The sequence below is a fragment of the Culex pipiens genome, chromosome 2, assembly GCF_016801865.2.
Source record: "Culex pipiens pallens isolate TS chromosome 2, TS_CPP_V2, whole genome shotgun sequence".
NCBI classification, from domain to species: Eukaryota; Metazoa; Arthropoda; class Insecta; order Diptera; family Culicidae; genus Culex; species Culex pipiens.
The window spans coordinates 22,757,779-22,775,622 of NC_068938.1; the positions used below are offsets into that span (position 1 = coordinate 22,757,779).

The window sequence follows — 17,844 nt, forward strand, 5'->3', positions numbered from 1 at the left end:
TTGAATGAGCAGTTTGGCTTCCGAAAGGGGCATAATACTGCTCATCAGCTTACGAGAGTAACTAAAATCATCAAGCAGAACAAGCTTGAGTCTAAATCAACTGCTATGGCTTTGTTGGATGTTGAGAAGGCTTTTGACAATGTTTGGCATGATGGTTTGATACATAAACTGTATTTGTACGGTTTTCCAATGTATCTTATCAAAATTATCCAGCACTATCTTTCGGAGAGATCGTTTAGGGTTTTTCTGAATGGGATTGCTTCTGGATTATTCAACATTGATGCTGGGGTTCCCCAAGGAAGTATTCTTGGCCCACTTCTGTACAATATTTTTACATCTGATTTGCCTACTCTTCCTGGTAATGGTGTGTTGTCACTTTTTGCAGATGACACTGCCGTTATTTATAAGGGTAAAATAACCAGATATTTAGTTGGCCGTCTTCAGAAGGGTCTTGACGTTCTTTCCGAATACTTTGGCGACTGGAAAATTCGCATAAATGCAGCCAAAACTCAAACCATCATTTTTCCACTTTCCAAATCGGCCAGATTTGCCCCAAAAGATGATGTTTTGATAAAAATGAATGATGTTTCGATACCCTGGTCAAAGGAAGTTGTCTATTTAGGTCTCATACTTGACTCGAAACTATTGTTTCGGCAGCATGTAGACAAAATATTGAACAAGTGCAGCATTCTCATCAGGTGTTTGTATCCTTTAATTAACAGAAAATCAAAGCTTTCTTTGAAAAATAAGCTAGCAGTTTACAAACAAATAATTTACCCCGTTATTGAGTATGCAGTACCTGTTTGGGAGTGTTGCGCTAGAACTCATAAATTGAAGCTCCAGCGTGTCCAAAACAAGGTACTCAAAATGGTTTTGAATGTTCCTGGCTGGACAAGATCTAGTGAGGTTCATGAATTAGCAGAAGTAAAAATGTTGGATCAGAAAATTCAAGAAAAATGTTTGAAATTCAGGGAAAAATGTGCTATATCTGAATACCCCTTGATTCAAGGATTGGTTTAGTTTATGGTAAGATTAAGTTAGTTTTAGGTTAGGTTATGTTTTCTTAATTTTTTTTTCCTCATTGTACCTAGTGTTACAACAATGATAAATCATATACTTTTAAAGTTAAGAAAATGAACAGTGTTTAAATCACGAAAAGCAAACTAAAGCTGAAGAGCCACAGCTGACCACTTATTATGTAAACCAAATGTAATTATTATAAGAAAGATTCAATAAAGTATATTTAATTCAAAAATTCAAATTCCAATTATCTGCTTCAGCACTCAACTCGTTCACCGCATCGTCGTCTTCGTCCGCAACGCAACAGTAAATCCAATCTCGTGATAGATTAAGATGTGCCTCCCGGGGGGCTCATCTTTATTATGGGCAGATTTACGAGTTTGCTCAAACCTCCCCCTGACGGATTCATTAAATACGCTGACTCATCAACCAGGTCCAGGTCCTGTCGCAAATCCGGAAAGGATCGAACATATTTCATGAATTTTAAGGCAAAGTTCCGTTCGACTGCGTACCTTCACCCAAATCAGCAAGTCAAAATTTTCAGTCGCCAGTCACCAATCAATCTCGTCGACGACCTTCGCTTCCCACAGCTAGGGACGCGCGACCCTTTCATGACTGAGCTGGCTGAGGTTGGATTTTTTTGTTCGCTCGCCATACTTCAGGGTTAAACCCAGCAAGGAATTTTCCTTGGGTTGGTGCGAAATAGCTAGAATTCACTCTCGATTCTTCTTGCAAATCGCGCTGGTCCCATCAGTAAGACTGGGGTGATTTGACAGTTGGTGCTCAAGACAGATTTGGTCCGAACTTTGGGGGAAAATCGTTCAACTATTTTTATAAATTTGTTTAGTAAGAGTAAATCTTAGTTCTGTAGCTAACCAATTGCCAACTTACCCCACCCAAAGGAACCTCACCGTTGTGACGACGCCGGTTGAATATTTTCTAGGAAGTAATTATCGCACCTTTTTTGCTCTGAGTGATGGCAACCCACCACAACAACAGCCGACCACCCTAAGGGACGAAGAGAAAAAGGCTTCCAAGCCGGATTGGCAAACTTTTTCACGACATGCCGCGAACGTCGTCAACGTCGTCGTTGTAAAAAAAAAGTAGGTAAATTGAGCAAAAGGAGTCCTCCTGGCCGTTGACGGAACGGAATGGAACGGGGCACTGCTGTGTGGTTGCCTCCGGGGAAATTTGACGGAAATAAAAGCACTTTTCATCGTCACGTTACCGCGGTGAGCACTTTGAGGAGCGGGCGTGGAACCTCATGACCATAGCTATGGGTTGGGGTTCTACCTGTTGGAAGGTAAGGAATGTTTTACAAATGATAGAAAAGTTGGAAACAGATAAAATCTCGGCAAAGCGCTGAACGAGAAGGAGGTTGGTAATGAATGTAAAGTTTTCCTTTTTCTTTTGCGAAGCGAGATGATAATTAGGGCACTGGAAATGGTAAAGTACGATGGTACATCTTTTGTTCCACGCATCAAAATGAGTTTGAGAAATTTAACGCAAATGCGCCGTTTTTTTGGTTTTATTTTAAATATTTAGCAATTTAAAAAATGTTAAATGATGTTTTCTTTGCCATTTAACAGAAACAGATTTTTTTTAATTATTTTTTTTCGTTTCACTCCTTACTTTTCAAGCTACATGAATTGGCGCTTCCAATAAAAACTTGCACAGAAAAAAAAATAAAAAATGGCTAAATATCTGTTGTTTTTTAATCAGAACCTTACTTTCAATTCAAAGCCCAATTTAAAAAAAGGTTTAGTAAATTGAAATGATCAAAGATACTACTGCCATCAACTTTCAAAATAAGTAGCAGTTCATGAATATTTTAATTTTCAATCTTTGGTACTAAATAGAATTTTTTAAAACCCTCAAATTGTCATAGTTGGTTGAAAATGCGTGATCAAATGTTATTATACGATACTTTTATAGATCTAAGTTTTATTCCTCAGTTTAGATTTTTCCCAAAACGAGCTAAAAAATCTAAACATAGATAAATGTATCCTCCCCGCACAGGATTAGGGATTGATTTTTGTTGATATGTTATCCAAATATTTGAATTACAAAATTAATGATAATTTTAAAAGTTGGAGAAAGAAAAAACATTCGAGCAACAAGATCATGCAAGAACAAGGTTGGAATCAATTTAAAATAATTTTGGCAAAAAACGAGACTTATAACAATTACAAGTATTGTAAAACTGTTGTTGATAATAATCTGGTAGATTTTATTATGTTTGTGCTTGTTCGGTTCAAGAAAAGTGCTAACACCAAAGAAAAACTACAAGTTTTTCAACCTTAAATTTGAATGGCTTTGGGTGTTTGAAATTTCTCCCAGAAGTAAAAAGTAAAAAGTAAAAAGTAAAAAGTAAAAAGTAAAAAGTAAAAAGTAAAAAGTAAAAAGTAAAAAGTAAAAAGTAAAAAGTAAAAAGTAAAAAGTAAAAAGTAAAAAGTAAAAAGTAAAAAGTAAAAAGTAAAAAGTAAAAAGTAAAAAGTAAAAAGTAAAAAGTAAAAAGTAAAAAGTAAAAAGTAAAAAGTAAAAAGTAAAAAGTAAAAAGTAAAAAGTAAAAAGTAAAAAGTAAAAAGTAAAAAGTAAAAAGTAAAAAGTAAAAAGTAAAAAGTAAAAAGTAAAAAGTAAAAAGTAAAAAGTAAAAAGTAAAAAGTAAAAAGTAAAAAGTAAAAAGTAAAAAGTAAAAAGTAAAAAGTAAAAAGTAAAAAGTAAAAAGTAAAAAGTAAAAAGTAAAAAGTAAAAAGTAAAAAGTAAAAAGTAAAAAGTAAAAAGTAAAAAGTAAAAAGTAAAAAGTAAAAAGTAAAAAGTAAAAAGTAAAAAGTAAAAAGTAAAAAGTAAAAAGTAAAAAGTAAAAAGTAAAAAGTAAAAAGTAAAAAGTAAAAAGTAAAAAGTAAAAAGTAAAAAGTAAAAAGTAAAAAGTAAAAAGTAAAAAGTAAAAAGTTAAAAGTAAAAAGTAAAAAGTAAAAAGTAAAAAGTAAAAAGTAAAAAGTAAAAAGTAAAAAGTAAAAAGTAAAAAGTAAAAAGTAAAAAGTAAAAAGTAAAAAGTAAAAAGTAAAAAGTAAAAAGTAAAAAGTAAAAAGTAAAAAGTAAAAAGTAAAAAGTAATAAGTAATAAGTAAAAAGTAAAAAGTAAAAAGTAAAAAGTAAAAAGTAAAAGTAAAAAGTAAAAAGTAAAAAGTAAAAAGTAAAAAGTAAAAAGTAAAAAGTAAAAAGTAAAAAGTAAAAAGTAAAAAGTAAAAAGTAAAAAGTAAAAAGTAAAAAGTAAAAAGTAAAAAGTAAAAAGTAAAAAGTAAAAAGTAAAAAGTAAAAAGTAAAAAGTAAAAAGTAAAAAGTAAAAAGTAAAAAGTAAAAAGTAAAAAGTAAAAAGTAAAACGTAAAAAGTAAAAAGTAAAAAGTAAAAAGTAAAAAGTAAAAAGTAAAAAGTAAAAAGTAAAAAGTAAAAAGTAAAAAGTAAAAAGTAAAAAGTAAAAAGTAAAAAGTAAAAAGTAAAAAGTAAAAAGTAAAAAGTAAAAAGTAAAAAGTAAAAAGTAAAAAGTAAAAAGTAAAAAGTAAAAAGTAAAAAGTAAAAAGTAAAAAGTAAAAAGTAAAAAGTAAAAAGTAAAAAGTAAAAAGTAAAAAGTAAAAAGTAAAAAGTAAAAAGTAAAAAGTAAAAAGTAAAAAGTAAAAAGTAAAAAGTAAAAAGTAAAAAGTAAAAAGTAAAAAGTAAAAAGTAAAAAGTAAAAAGTAAAAAGTAAAAAGTAAAAAGTAAAAAGTAAAAAGTAAAAAGTAAAAAGTAAAAAGTAAAAAGTAAAAAGTAAAAAGTAAAACAGTAAACAGCATGAGCATGAGCATGAGAGATCACCCATGGTTGCCCCTCCGTTGCTGAACAGAACCGTAATATCCTTTCAGCACTACTGATTATATGCTTCGACGATCTAGTGGTGTTTCCCTTATCAACAGCATGTATGAATGCGCTGAAAAGATAAAACACCATGATTGCTAAAGCTAGATCAGTTGCGAATAGGTAACAGTCATTGGCCACCAACGGCGCCCGCCATGTCAGTTTGTAGATCTCGATTTTAAGGGACGGGAATGTTAGTTAGCGCAGGTTGCTACTAGGGCAGCTGATTTACTCTGTGCTTACACCCCACAAGCGCCAGGAACCTGAAAACTTGTTAGTAGGATATGGTGTTTGGTCAGGATTCACCATAGAAGATGATGATGCGACCCAAAATCATAGTGTTTGTTGAAAGGTATTATGTTTTAATCTCAAGGCAAGCAATCGGATGCTGCGGATGAGTCATTTCCCGTTTATCGGCTGTTAACTTTTAATTGAAATGGATTTATCTTAGACAGCCGGCTGTGGAAAGATAGAACCAAAATTATTTGTAATTAAATGATGAAGAATTTAACAGTCTGACTTTTTAATTGAGATGTTTTTACGAGTTTTACATGATTCATGTTTAGTGGGGTACTGATTAACGAAGCGAACGACGAGTTACGATGTTTATCGAGCTGAAATGGTATGATAAGGTTTTGTTGTTATTGCACACCGACGACGAACGCGAAAAAACCCTGCGACCCAACCGAAAGGCATCGCAAATAAGACTGGCTCAATTGTCATCGATGACAATCAGAACCAGCCGCACTTTTACACACATACACGCACGCGAAAAAAAAAACAAAAAACACACCGACGACGAACGCGAAAAAAAAACACGACCCGACGGAAAGGCATCGCAAATCAAACTGAGGAAATGGAGAGAAAGAAAATAACATAAAAAATAAAACCTAATCACATAAAACCTACTCACATAAAACCAATCACCCCATGCACACAAATAGCAACACAAAAGAGACGAAAATTATCACGAAAAAACAGAACTGCGCGTCCCAAGAAGCACTGCACTTTTGATGGCATTATTCAATTATTATGCCCAATCACCCCATGCACACAAAGAGCGACACAAAAGAGACGAAAATTATCACAAAAAAACAGGACTGCGCGTCCACCGAAGCACTGCACTTTTTCAGTAAAAAGTAAAACAGTAAAAAGTAAAAAGTTAAAAGTAAAAAGTAAAAAGTAAAACAGTAAAAAGTAAAACAGTAAAAAGTAAAAAGTAAAAAGTAAAACAGTAAAAAGTAAAAAGTAAAACAGTAAAAAGTAAAAAGTGACAATAGTGAAAAGTGAAAAATAGAAAACAGATAGAAAAAAACATAAAGTGGAAAGTGAATATTGAAGAGTAAACATTAAATAGTAAATAATTAATACAGAATGTCAAGAGTGAAAATTCAAAAATGATTAAATCAAGTGAGAACATATGAGTGAAAATTTGTATAAAGAGGTGTTTTTTTTTTAATTTGTATGCAAATCTTGTTACGAGGGGGAGAGGGGGTTTAAAATCCGATTTGTTGCGTTATGTAATAAAAGAACGCTCCCTTCTGAGAGCTGATCGAAACATTGATTCTTGAATGTGCTGAAAAACAAAATTGCAAATGAAAACTAAATTTAAAAAGCGTAAATCATTAACACTGAATAAAAACCAAAAAGAATCCAACAAACTGAAAAAAGTCTTGTCTTATTTCTGTATTTTTAATATTGATTTACAACTTTGTAAGTAAAAACCCCTCTTGAATAAATTATCTGGATATGTATAAGAAAATTTCCATCGCAAGTACCCCTTAAACATGAATACATCCATATATATTTCAATTTGTGTAAACACCCCAAGGTTCAGTGTTAAGTTTTCAACCGCCACCTCCACCACCGCATCATCACTTTGCGAACCAATTTTCCAGCATTTTCCAACGAGGAGTGCCTCCTCCCCGGCGTCGTTCGCGGTCCAACCGCAGCCAAGCGCATCGATTGATGCTGCGCTCGGTTCCGCGTGAAAGTGCCGGTTATTAAGTATTCATAAGATGATTCTATGCTTGCTTGGTTATCCAGATACCCAGGCTCCACCACATCCCGGGGTCCCCGCTTCCCCGAACCATAGTCAGGGGGAGGACGATATCACTCGACATGCTCTTTGACGACGAACTGGCGCGGTTCAGTTCAGAGTTTTCGGTTTTCGGCTCGCGCGCTCGGCACAAAAAAGGAGTTCCATAAATAACAAATGGAGCATTATACCCTGGGCCTAATCCCGGGGTGAAAATTGGCTCAGCTCGGTTATGCGCAAATTGGCACATGGCTGGAAACGGCCCGATAAGACGACACTTTATGGTGGGTGGAATTTTCACGCTCAAAATTTTTGTGCGCGCGTGTTTTTCACACGGTGTAAATCACTGCCGATGTGTGTGCTATTGACGATGGCACGAAATTTGGCAACAGTGGAGAGTCGTAAATTTCCAAAATTTATTCTGCCAATAATTACTGTGTGCACTTGATAAATAAGCTTTGTAAATGTATGAAAATAACATGGAACAAAAACATTCGCAATTGAGCAGTCCTCTACAAAATCGGTCAATTTCATGATTTTATTCTAATGTTGGTTCCAATAACCAAAGAAGTCATTTTTATACATAACTGGTTCATCCATAAAAGTCTCTATATAATTTTGGAACTGTCCATTAAGGTGACAAGGGAATGGGAAAATTTCAGAAAATATTAGATGATCTCTCTGGCTCGATTTCTAAGGCAAAATTAAGCATCTGAGCCAATTTTGAGCCAAATCGGTTAAATTTTAGTGGTCACTGTTAAACATAGAAGTTTGCATAGGAATTTTGGAAAATAAAATTTTCGAGAAAGGGAAAATTTTCGATTTTCCCGGAAGGTGGTGTTAATTGGGTGGAAATTTTGTCAGGAGTGAGATTATTATGTAAAATTTAACGTTTTACAATTTTGTCGAAGAGCGCAAAGAGATCCGAAATGTCTTTGAGAAGTTATGAGCGATTTAAAAAAGACGATTTCGTACGAAAATATTTTTCACCAACATTAACGTTCTACAGCAACCTTAACCGATTTGGCTCAAAATGTGCGCCTTTGCTAAATATTGCCTTTTTAGTAGCCATTACAAGCCAGTGCGTGTCCCTAAAATCCTTTTTTTTTTGCTGTCATCCTACTTCCAATGATCGAGAATCTGTATTTTGGAATTATTTTTCTGATGATTTTCCCCCATTGTCACCACTGTTACACTAAAAACACATATTTCAACTAACTACTATCAAAAAAAGTTAAATTCACAAAATCCGCATTTCTTGATATGATTTAGGGAATTACCAAAAAAAAAATGTTCAAAAGTAATTTTTCACATCAAAATGCTGAGATAGCGCCAGTTTGAAATAAGTCTAATTGGAAAACATTTAAAAAAAAATTCTCATTACAATTAGTTACAATTCTATATTCCAGTGACTATTTGTCGTATTTGCGAAGTCCAAAAATGAAAATTGTATAACTCACAAGTTTGCTAATAACACCAAATCGATCAGAAAATGCTTACAAAAGTTTTTTTTTAATATTTATATTCCTTTTTTGTATGGCAGCTGTCAAAATTATATGGATTCTTGTACGGACATATCGGTATAACAAAATGTTTGATAAGGACCGTAATAAATTTCAGCTTTGAATAAAAGAAGTACAATTTAAATCCAGTTTTGGTCATTATGAAGAATTTTTTTTTATTCATAACTTATTTTTATTAGGTCCTTTTAGGTGCTACGACCAGGTTAGGACCGAGGATCAGTTTACAGTCAAAATATAAAAAAAAATAAAAAAAAACTCATTACACTCCATACTTGTAGATCATGTAACTGACGAGGGTTACTTGGTCCAAGCGGGTCTTGCGGGTTTTGAATCTGCCGATGTACTCGGAGAAAATGCCCCACAGCTCAGCAGAACTGTAGAGCACCTCTCCGGCTTCCTATTTCGTGGCTCCACCATCTCGGGAGCTTCCTTGGCTGCTTCTTGCGGGGCGAGGGCGATCCTTAGATGTTCCGTCCGGGACTGCACCCAGCAACGGAGGGAACTCCGCCGGCGTGAACGCCGGAACTGCTGGACTCTGCTTCTCCGCCTTCCTTGCCGGCGGTTTCGGTTTCGACGCCTGCTGACGCCTCCGGATGAAGTCCACACGCTTAGGGCAGCTGCGGTCCGTGGCTTCGTGGGCTCCAGAGCAGTTGGCACACCGCTTCGGCTCGGCTTCTTGGACTTTGCACTCTGTCTTGTGGGGACCCCCACAGTTGTTGCACCTGCCGTTCAGGTGACAGTTCCTGGTTCCATGACCCAGCTGCAAGCAGTTCCTGCACTGGGTCACGTTCGGCCGCTTGTTCCGGTAGGCCTCCCACCGGATGATAGTGCTTGCCACAACCTTCATTGCAGAGAGCTTCTTCAGATTGGTGTATCCCTTGGGGAAGACCACAATGTACGGAATTTCGTCCACGGTGGACTTTTCCTTCCGCTTGATGGCATGCACCTCCAGCGCGTCCAGCTTGAGATCCCTCTTCAGGAGATACTTGACCTCGTCCGGTTTCAGTTCATCAGGAAAACCACGAAGAACTACCCGATGATTTCGTTCGCTCCGCCGATCGTGGGTGTAGAATTCCACTTATTTCTTCTTGAGTAGCTCTTGCAACTTGTCAAAATCTTTGACAGAGAAGCAGGTCACCTTGGTTCCAAATCGGGTTAGTTTGTAAATTGGGTTGAAACCAAATTTACAACTTTCCACTATCGCCACGAGCTTGTAAAAATCCGTGGTGTTCTTCACCACCAAAGGTGGTTGCTTTTGTTTACTTGCCGACTGGCCGGGTGCTGGAACCACGTCTCCTCCTCCTGCTGAATTTGTTGCTGTTGAACAGGGTCTTCTCAACTTTTTCTCCTTGGATGCCGATTCCAGTGACCTCGCTGGACTTCTTCCGCTTCCGATTCCCGCGGACGGGACGAAAATCTTCCTACTCGGAGGATTCCTCCACCTCCATCCGTCAAAAACTTCCAAGCACGCGATATGACAACACGAGCAAAACACGTCTTAACTTATCGCTGGCTGGTGACTGAGTGCAATTTTTGGCTTAATTTTTTAATGTTAATGTCTTTGACTAAAATATACAGAAAAAAATGCAAATTTGAAAGGAATATAATATGTCGGTGTATACCTTTATTATGACATTTTAGACTAACAAAGTGGCAAAACACTAGAATAGTGATTAATTTACACATTTTTAGAGGTAAATTAAACATTTTTTTACCCATTCCCAACCATATTATTACCATGATTTTGTTTACCGTGTACCCCAATTTCGGAATAATAAAAACAAATATAAAAAGGCATATTTTGCATGCATTCTCTTAAAATTGACTGTTTATACTACACAGTAAAAAATTGTGTGAATTTGAAAGGTGTTATTTTTTTAAGCTTGAATATTACCTTTTTTATGATGTAATTTTATCTCAATTTAGACTCAAGACTGAAAAAGCGACATTGCTAAAATTTAACATTTTCAGAGGTAAAATTACACATTTTTTCATAAAAGATTTACCCCTTCCCAGATGTAATATTACCATGATTTTTTTTCTGTGTACATTCTGTTGATATTTCTACATTTCCAACTTGTTGTTCATGTAGGCTTTTATTTGACAGGTTGACTATATAAAGAGGCACTGCTGATGCCGGAGATTTTGTTTATGTTACTTTATTTGAAATCATTATAAAACAGACTTTACTGAAGAAACTTTTGCTCATTATTGGTGGAGAGGTAGCTTATTAGGAGTACTGTTAGAATATGCAATAACCCAGAAAGTGTCAAAATGTATATGATGCCTTTTGAAATTGTGCCGTCGAAATGCTAGTCTAATTATTTTAGCCAAAGTAAACCCAGACCAAATTTGAGTAGAATCGGAGCACTTTTGATTTGGATTGTGGTGATTTGACGTGGAATCACTGTATTTTTCTCTTCTTCAAAAGTAGACTACTTGCAATGGAGATTGACTTTGCCTAGTGACTTTAATAATGCCATCAGATTTGTAACACTTTACAAACTTTGGAATCTCAACCGAAAACATATCAAATTTCTCGGGGTATAATACCCACAGGTCATTCTTTTGTCCTCTTTGTTTGGGCACCCAGCCCCAAAATACCGTCACATCCAATCTCACGTGTCACATCAAGCCAGGACATATGAATACGCACATCCGAGACCAATTCAGCCATCCGTCAGATTCTTCCCACAAAGAAGCTGCGAAAAGTGAGAAGGTGGCTCCGCTTGGAACTCGTCGGTTGGCCGTATCGTGCACACATACCCACACACTCGCGATGATAAACATCTTCTTGTTGTTAAAACAATTTTTCCGACGCTGCCTGGCTGGAAAAACATGCCCTTTTTCAGTATTTTCCTTGTGCACGTGCCGTTTGGCCGCCCCGCTCTTGTTGTTGTTCTTGATTTATACTTTGTCGGCTCTTCCAACGAGCTCCGAGCTTTGACTGACGGCAACGCAACGGGAGGAAGAGGTCCAAGTCTTTCCGGGGATCGCTTGCGTTTAAGCCTGCTCTCTCATGATTTATTAAACAAACAAAAGACGCTTTTCTCTCTTGATGGTGACACAGTGCCGCGCGTGAGGTGCCTGGGCGTTGGGCCTGGCTGAAGGAAATGGGATTCATAAACCATGAAGGAATTTACCTTTTTTTCTGCCCTGCGCTCTCCTTTATATCCTGTCAGGTGGAGCGTCCTCTTATTAGTGTCAGAGCTTTTTTAGTTTGGTGAGGTGAGGAGGGCAAGGTGGTGCAGACTTCCGGTGACTGAAGTGAAGATGGGGATTATGCTTTAAGTAGAAATTTTTATGAAAATTTCTCATTTTGATGAGCTCAAAAGAATGAGCATGAGCATGAGCATGAGCATGAGCATGGTTGACTGCCAATGAGCTGCTACTCCGTTATTGACAGATCAGCTGAAGTTAAACAATGAATCAAAAATGATCAGTGGGAGCCAACCATCCGTTCACTGTTTAACCTCTGAAGATCCCTACTTTATTAGTCAATACCGGCGCCCTCCCAAGAAGCCTGCAGTTCAACGAAAGGGAGGAATGTTAGTCCGATAGTTGAAGTTGCAGACTCATCAAGCACACAGTTTTTCGCTATATACTTGTTGATACCGCTTGAGACCGTTGAATCCACAGCATCTCCTTCAAGCATCACGTGATTAATATTTTTTTGGGTTAGTAGGATAAGGTATTGGCTTTTCGATGCCTCCCGAGCTACGACGCTATGGGGAGGACTTTCATAACAGACCCGTCGGCGAGCCTTCCGAGCAACGATGCTATGGGAAGGTCTTTCTGGTTAACACACAAAATCACTCACACACAATCATTTCACTCCACTATTAATAAATCCAAAATGTCAGTGCATCTTTCGATCATTATATAGAAATGGCTTTTTCACCATAAAAATAAAACCTTATTCAAAAAACTATACACAATTTACCCGACGCCGTGCCTTCCGATCAACGATGATATAGGAAGGGCTTTGAAAATCACAAAACAATTAATTAAGATCTCAAAAAAACGAAATCACAAAAAAAAACACAAAAAAACACCAATTACTCAACGAAAATTACGCTCAAGACACAAATAATTCAGTAAGTCATGCTATTATTCGATCACCACAATCACTCACCCCTAACGAACAGCGACACAAAAGCACACCAAAAATAAACCTGAATAATCACGACTTCGCGTCCCCACTTCCAGCGCACCAATGATGCTATTATTCAATTAGCACAATCACTCATCCGATACGAACAGCGACACAAAAGCACACCAAAAATTAACTTGAATTATCACGACTTCGCGTCCCCACTTCCAGCGCACCAATGATGCTATTATTCGATTAGCACAATCACTCATCCGATACGAACAGCGACACAAAAGCACACCAAAAATAAACCTGAATAATCACGACTTCGCGTCCCCACTTCCAGCGCACCAATGATGCTATTATTCAATTAGCACAATCACTCATCCGATACGAACAGCGACACAAAAGCACACCAAAAATTAACTTGAATTATCACGACTTCGCGTCCCCACTTCCAGCGCACCAATGATGCTATTATTCGATTAGCACAATCACTCATCCGATACGAACAGCGACACAAAAGCACACCAAAAATAAACCTGAATAATCACGACTTCGCGTCCCCACTTCCAGCGCACCAATGATGCTATTATTCAATTAGCACAATCACTCATCCGATACGAACAGCGACACAAAAGCACACCAAAAATTAACTTGAATTATCACGACTTCGCGTCCCCACTTCCAGCGCACCAATGATGCTATTATTCGATTAGCACAATCACTCATCCGATACGAACAGCGACACAAAAGCACACCAAAAATAAACCTGAATAATCACGACTTCGCGTCCCCACTTCCAGCGCACCAATGATGCTATTATTCAATTAGCACAATCACTCATCCGATACGAACAGCGACACAAAAGCACACCAAAAATTAACTTGAATTATCACGACTTCGCGTCCCCACTTCCAGCGCACCAATGATGCTATTATTCGATTAGCACAATCACTCATCCGATACGAACAGCGACACAAAAGCACACCAAAAATTAACTTGAATTATCACGACTTCGCGTCCCCACTTCCAGCGCACCAATGATGCTATTATTCGATTAGCACAATCACTCATCCGATACGAACAGCGACACAAAAGCACACCAAAAATAAACCTGAATAATCACGACTTCGCGTCCCCACTTCCAGCGCACCAATGATGCTATTATTCAATTAGCACAATCACTCATCCGATACGAACAGCGACACAAAAGCACACCAAAAATTAACTTGAATTATCACGACTTCGCGTCCCCACTTCCAGCGCACCAATGATGCTATTATTCGATTAGCACAATCACTCATCCGATACGAACAGCGACACAAAAGCACACCAAAAAATTAACCTGAATAATCACGACTTCACGTCCCCACTTCCAGCGCACCAATGATGCTATTATTCGATTAGCACAATCACTCATCCGATACGAACAGCGACACAAAAGCACACCAAAAATAAACCTGAATAATCACGACTTCGCGTCCCCACTTCCAGCGCACCAATGATGCTATTATTCAATTAGCACAATCACTCATCCGATACGAACAGCGACACAAAAGCACACCAAAAATTAACTTGAATTATCACGACTTCGCGTCCCCACTTCCAGCGCACCAATGATGCTATTATTCGATTAGCACAATCACTCATCCGATACGAACAGCGACACAAAAGCACACCAAAAAATTAACCTGAATAATCACGACTTCACGTCCCCACTTCCAGCGCACCAATGATGCTATTATTCGATTAGCACAATCACTCATCCGATACGAACAGCGACACAAAAGCACACCAAAAATAAACCTGAATAATCACGACTTCGCGTCCCCACTTCCAGCGCACCAATGATGCTATTATTCAATTAGCACAATCACTCATCCGATACGAACAGCGACACAAAAGCACACCAAAAATTAACTTGAATTATCACGACTTCGCGTCCCCACTTCCAGCGCACCAATGATGCTATTATTCGATTAGCACAATCACTCATCCGATACGAACAGCGACACAAAAGCACACCAAAAATAAACCTGAATAATCACGACTTCGCGTCCCCACTTCCAGCGCACCAATGATGCTATTATTCAATTAGCACAATCACTCATCCGATACGAACAGCGACACAAAAGCACACCAAAAATTAACTTGAATTATCACGACTTCGCGTCCCCACTTCCAGCGCACCAATGATGCTATTATTCGATTAGCACAATCACTCATCCGATACGAACAGCGACACAAAAGCACACCAAAAATAAACCTGAATAATCACGACTTCGCGTCCCCACTTCCAGCGCACCAATGATGCTATTATTCGATTAGCACAATCACTCATCCGATACGAACAGCGACACAAAAGCACACCAAAAAATTAACCTGAATAATCACGACTTCACGTCCCCACTTCCAGCGCACCAATGATGCTCTTTGATGAGCTCAAAAGAATGATGAACAAACTAGTTATTTTTGGGTAGATTTTAGATTTTGTTTTAAGAGCGATGTTTTTTGACCCAAAAATAGTCAATTATAAAAGCTTCAGAAAATATGTTTAGTACAATTTATTTATCGAATACTGCCAAAAAGGCGTTTCAATTTAAAGCTACTAGAATGTTGAGTACTTATCGGCGCGAAATGGACAAGTAAACTGTTTACATAATTCTCTTTCTCGTACTGTATTTTTACTCACACACCAACAAAACCCGGTCGAATCGCACCATTCTAATGGAAACAGACTCAGTTCTCCGAAACCTGCGTAATCTGAGCCTGATTTGCAAGTATAATTCAGCCTCCATTTGTTAATATTTATTATCGCGGACTTTCTTTAATATAAAACAATGTACACTTGTTCCGTTGTACTTCAACTCTGCTCGTCCAAGGACGAGCTCACCTTTATTAAGTATTTCCATGTCGGTAGATCAACTACCTCCCTAGTATTATAATTGACTACCTATCGACTTAACTTCGTTTAACCTCCTAGATTTAGTCATTGCGTTTACCTGTTGACGTATATAAGTTTTATTGTCTTATATCGCCAAACAGAGATGGTAAATATGGGAAAAAGGGCGTGTTGTGGTTCAGGCCACAACACATTTGAATAATGCTTCCATTATCGCCCGAGGAAGAAAAAATACCTGTGAATTTAACGCAACACCCGCAACCGCTCAATCTTCACCCTACCCCAAACCTCACCATCTGCCCTCCAAAGCTCGTGATCGACAGCTCAGAGGACAGCTAGACAATTCCATTAAATTCCGATGTCGTCAGCAGCAGCAGCAGCTGAGTGAAGGAAGGAAAAGTTTTCGTTCGAGTGAAATCCACAAACAAACAAACACTTTCCAGCCACCCTAAAAGTACACGCAGCCTCCACCACCCACCAGCATCAGTCAGCTTTTCAACCATTCTTCTTCTTTTTTCTCTTGATGCACTTTCAGCATTCTGTACGCGGATATCGTCGGCTTCACCGCCATCTCGTCCACCTACTCGGCCCAGGATTTGGTGAAAATTTTGAACGAACTTTTCGCACGTTTCGACCGCTTAGCTGAGGTAAGTGGAAAGTTTTCCGGGGCGTTTCAGACGCAGTGGCGCTGTGGTATTTGTTTGTTAGGTGTGTGCTGAAGTGTTATCTCAAAGTTAAAATACATTGTTTCTGAATCAGCGTGCAAGTCAGTAATCAATTGTTCATCCAAGTTAGGTAATTGTTTTTTAATTGGCTCATATTTTTAAATATTGTATAGATGCAATGGAGATTTGAATCACTTATTGTTAGGGTACTAACTTCTCTCTTAGTTCATATGAGGTAATTTCGCAATATATTTGAAATAAATTTTCATTACAAATTTGAACAAGTCAGTTTTGCAGTTAAAATTAAATCAAAAGAGTTTTCGAAAAAAAAAAATCTAAATGATACCTAAAATCAAGAACTTATTCCAAATACAGGAGTGATTTTCCCTTCACTAATAAAAGTCGAAACAGCTTTTGAAAAAAAAAAAATCTTGAGTTAGTTTGCCACAGGTTCTAATGGTCAGTTCTAAGCAAATACGGTTCTTGATCAATTTATGAATTAATCACTTCGAAACTTCACCAAGTAGAATTGTGTGGGTTTCTTAGCACATTTCATCTAAATCGGGCTCTAGAGAACGGTTCTCCAAGTTTTAAGTTGCAAAAGAAAGGTAGGGTAGGGTAGTCATCAATGAGGCACTTTTGATTATTAACTTTCAACGATTTTTGTATTTTTTCATCATTATGTTTTAATGAGCTTTTTGTTGACCAAAATATGAGATCGATCTGACGTCTACAGCCAGAGTTATAAAACTGTCTCATTCTAGACGCACTTGGCAGGAACAATGAGACAGCTGGGGAACAATGAGACACTCTACAAAAATCAATACTTTTCTAGTAAATCATCATGTTTTTATTATTATTTCATTGCAGGTGACTTGCTTTGAACATCCCAAGTAACCACAAGCACTTAATTGAAGTATTTATTCAGTACTAAATCAGCACTCAAATGCTTTGAAGTAGTAAATAAGCTTTGCGAATGCTTCAAAGTACCAAAACTTTGCAGCATTACAACTGGCGTTAAATCACCATTTACGACCTTGAAAATGTGCTTCAAAGCATTTGATGTTTATCAACAAAGTAACCCATCCATACGGGAAACATTTCAGCCTGTCACGCTCTTATTGACTTTTATCCTTCTCCCGTTATACTGTTCCAATAAGCGTGCGGGCTAAGGCGCATTCCCCCGGTGTGCAACAGTTTTATTTTTGCGTGAACTGGGTTCAATTCCCGCTGACTGAAGTGTTTTTTTTGTTTATTTTTTTTGTGGAAAACTGCAGCCTGTAATTAAGCCAAATTTTTCAAAACATATGCCCATAGCACAAAGGACATTATCAAAAGCTCTCTGGTAAATTGAATGACTTTTCTCGCAAGCAAAAAGCTGTTTTACGGAAGTCTGATACACTTTGTGAAATTTTGCCAACCGTGGACCAAGCACTCCTCGGAAAAACAGTTTAGGTTAGCCGTTAGCCATTACTTGTCCCTATTAACCCCAAGCCTTCCGTAATTGATTGTACTGTACTTGACTGGATGGCCGCAATTTGCTGAGTGACTCGTCAATAATTTTCGTCCAACAAAATGACAACGGGTTTTTCTCATGAACCAGAAACTCGAAACAGCAGAAAGAAAGTCTTCCTTAATGTTCGATGCATCAACCACATCGATTAAAACTTTCAAAACAAACACTCATTTCAGAATACATCAGTTGGCTG

General features: G+C 37.5%; 1 protein-coding gene across 3 annotated transcripts in view; it reads left to right on the plus strand.

Annotated features, from left to right (window-relative positions):
- Positions 1-17,844, plus strand: part of LOC120422382 (adenylate cyclase type 3) — a 128,058-nt gene that overhangs the window by 72,659 nt on the left and 37,555 nt on the right. For all 3 annotated transcript variants that reach the window (XM_039585792.2, XM_039585791.2, XM_052708671.1), the window contains exon 7: positions 16,006-16,117. In XM_039585792.2, the coding sequence (XP_039441726.1) occupies positions 16,006-16,117 (112 nt within the window). The remainder of the gene's footprint in view (positions 1-16,005; positions 16,118-17,844) is intronic.